Genomic DNA, 616 nt, shown 5'->3' on the forward strand with positions numbered 1-616 from the left:
GTTGCTGCTGCTGTGGCGGTTGCTGTTGCTGCTGTGGCTGTTGCTGCTGCTGTTGCTGCTGTTGCTGTTGCTGCCGTTGCTGTTGCTGCTGGTATTGCCGCCGCTGCTGCTGCTGGTATTGCTGCAGCAGCTGCTGGTAGTCTTGCTGCTGCTGCTGCTGCTGCTGCTGCTGCTGCTGGTATTGCTGCTGCTGCTGCTGTGCTTTTGTGTTTTTTTTTCTCATCAGGGGGCCTTGCTGCTGTCTCCGCAGCTGTCTGCTGCTCTTCCTTCTCTCTGCTGCAGCAGCATTTGCTGCTTCGCCTACGCAGCAGCTCTCTGTCTCTTCCAGATCATGCGGTGTGGTGCTGCTGCTGCTGCTGCTGCTGTTGCTGCTGCGGCTGTTGCTGCTGTTGCTGCTGCTCCTGTTGCTGCTGTTGCTGCTGTTGCTGTTGTTGCTGCTATTGCCGCTGCTGCTGCTGCGGCTATACTGGTGTAGGGGCAGCTTACGCTGCCCAGCTGCTGCTGCAGCTGCTCCTGCAGCGGCAGCTGCAGCAGCAGCTGCAGCAGCAGCTGCAGCAGCAGCTGCAGCAGCAGGTGCAGCAGCAGCTGCAGCAGCTGCAGCAGGTGCAGCAGCAAC

At 60.1% G+C, this 616-nt stretch overlaps 1 protein-coding gene across 1 annotated transcript in view; it reads right to left on the reverse strand.

Moving 5' to 3' along the window:
• The window catches only part of EMH_0077440 (uncharacterized protein), a gene marked incomplete at both ends in the record, with an annotated part of 1999 nt that extends 1776 nt beyond the window's left edge, over window positions 1-223 (reverse strand). Inside the window, one exon of the mRNA XM_013499860.1 lies at window positions 1-223. Coding sequence (XP_013355314.1) covers window positions 1-223 — 223 coding nt within the window.
• Between the last annotated feature and the right edge of the window lie 393 nt (window positions 224-616).

The sequence above is a fragment of the Eimeria mitis genome, genomic scaffold, assembly GCF_000499745.2.
Source record: "Eimeria mitis Houghton genomic scaffold, Emh_scaff4762, whole genome shotgun sequence".
Taxonomy (NCBI): Eukaryota; Apicomplexa; class Conoidasida; order Eucoccidiorida; family Eimeriidae; genus Eimeria; species Eimeria mitis.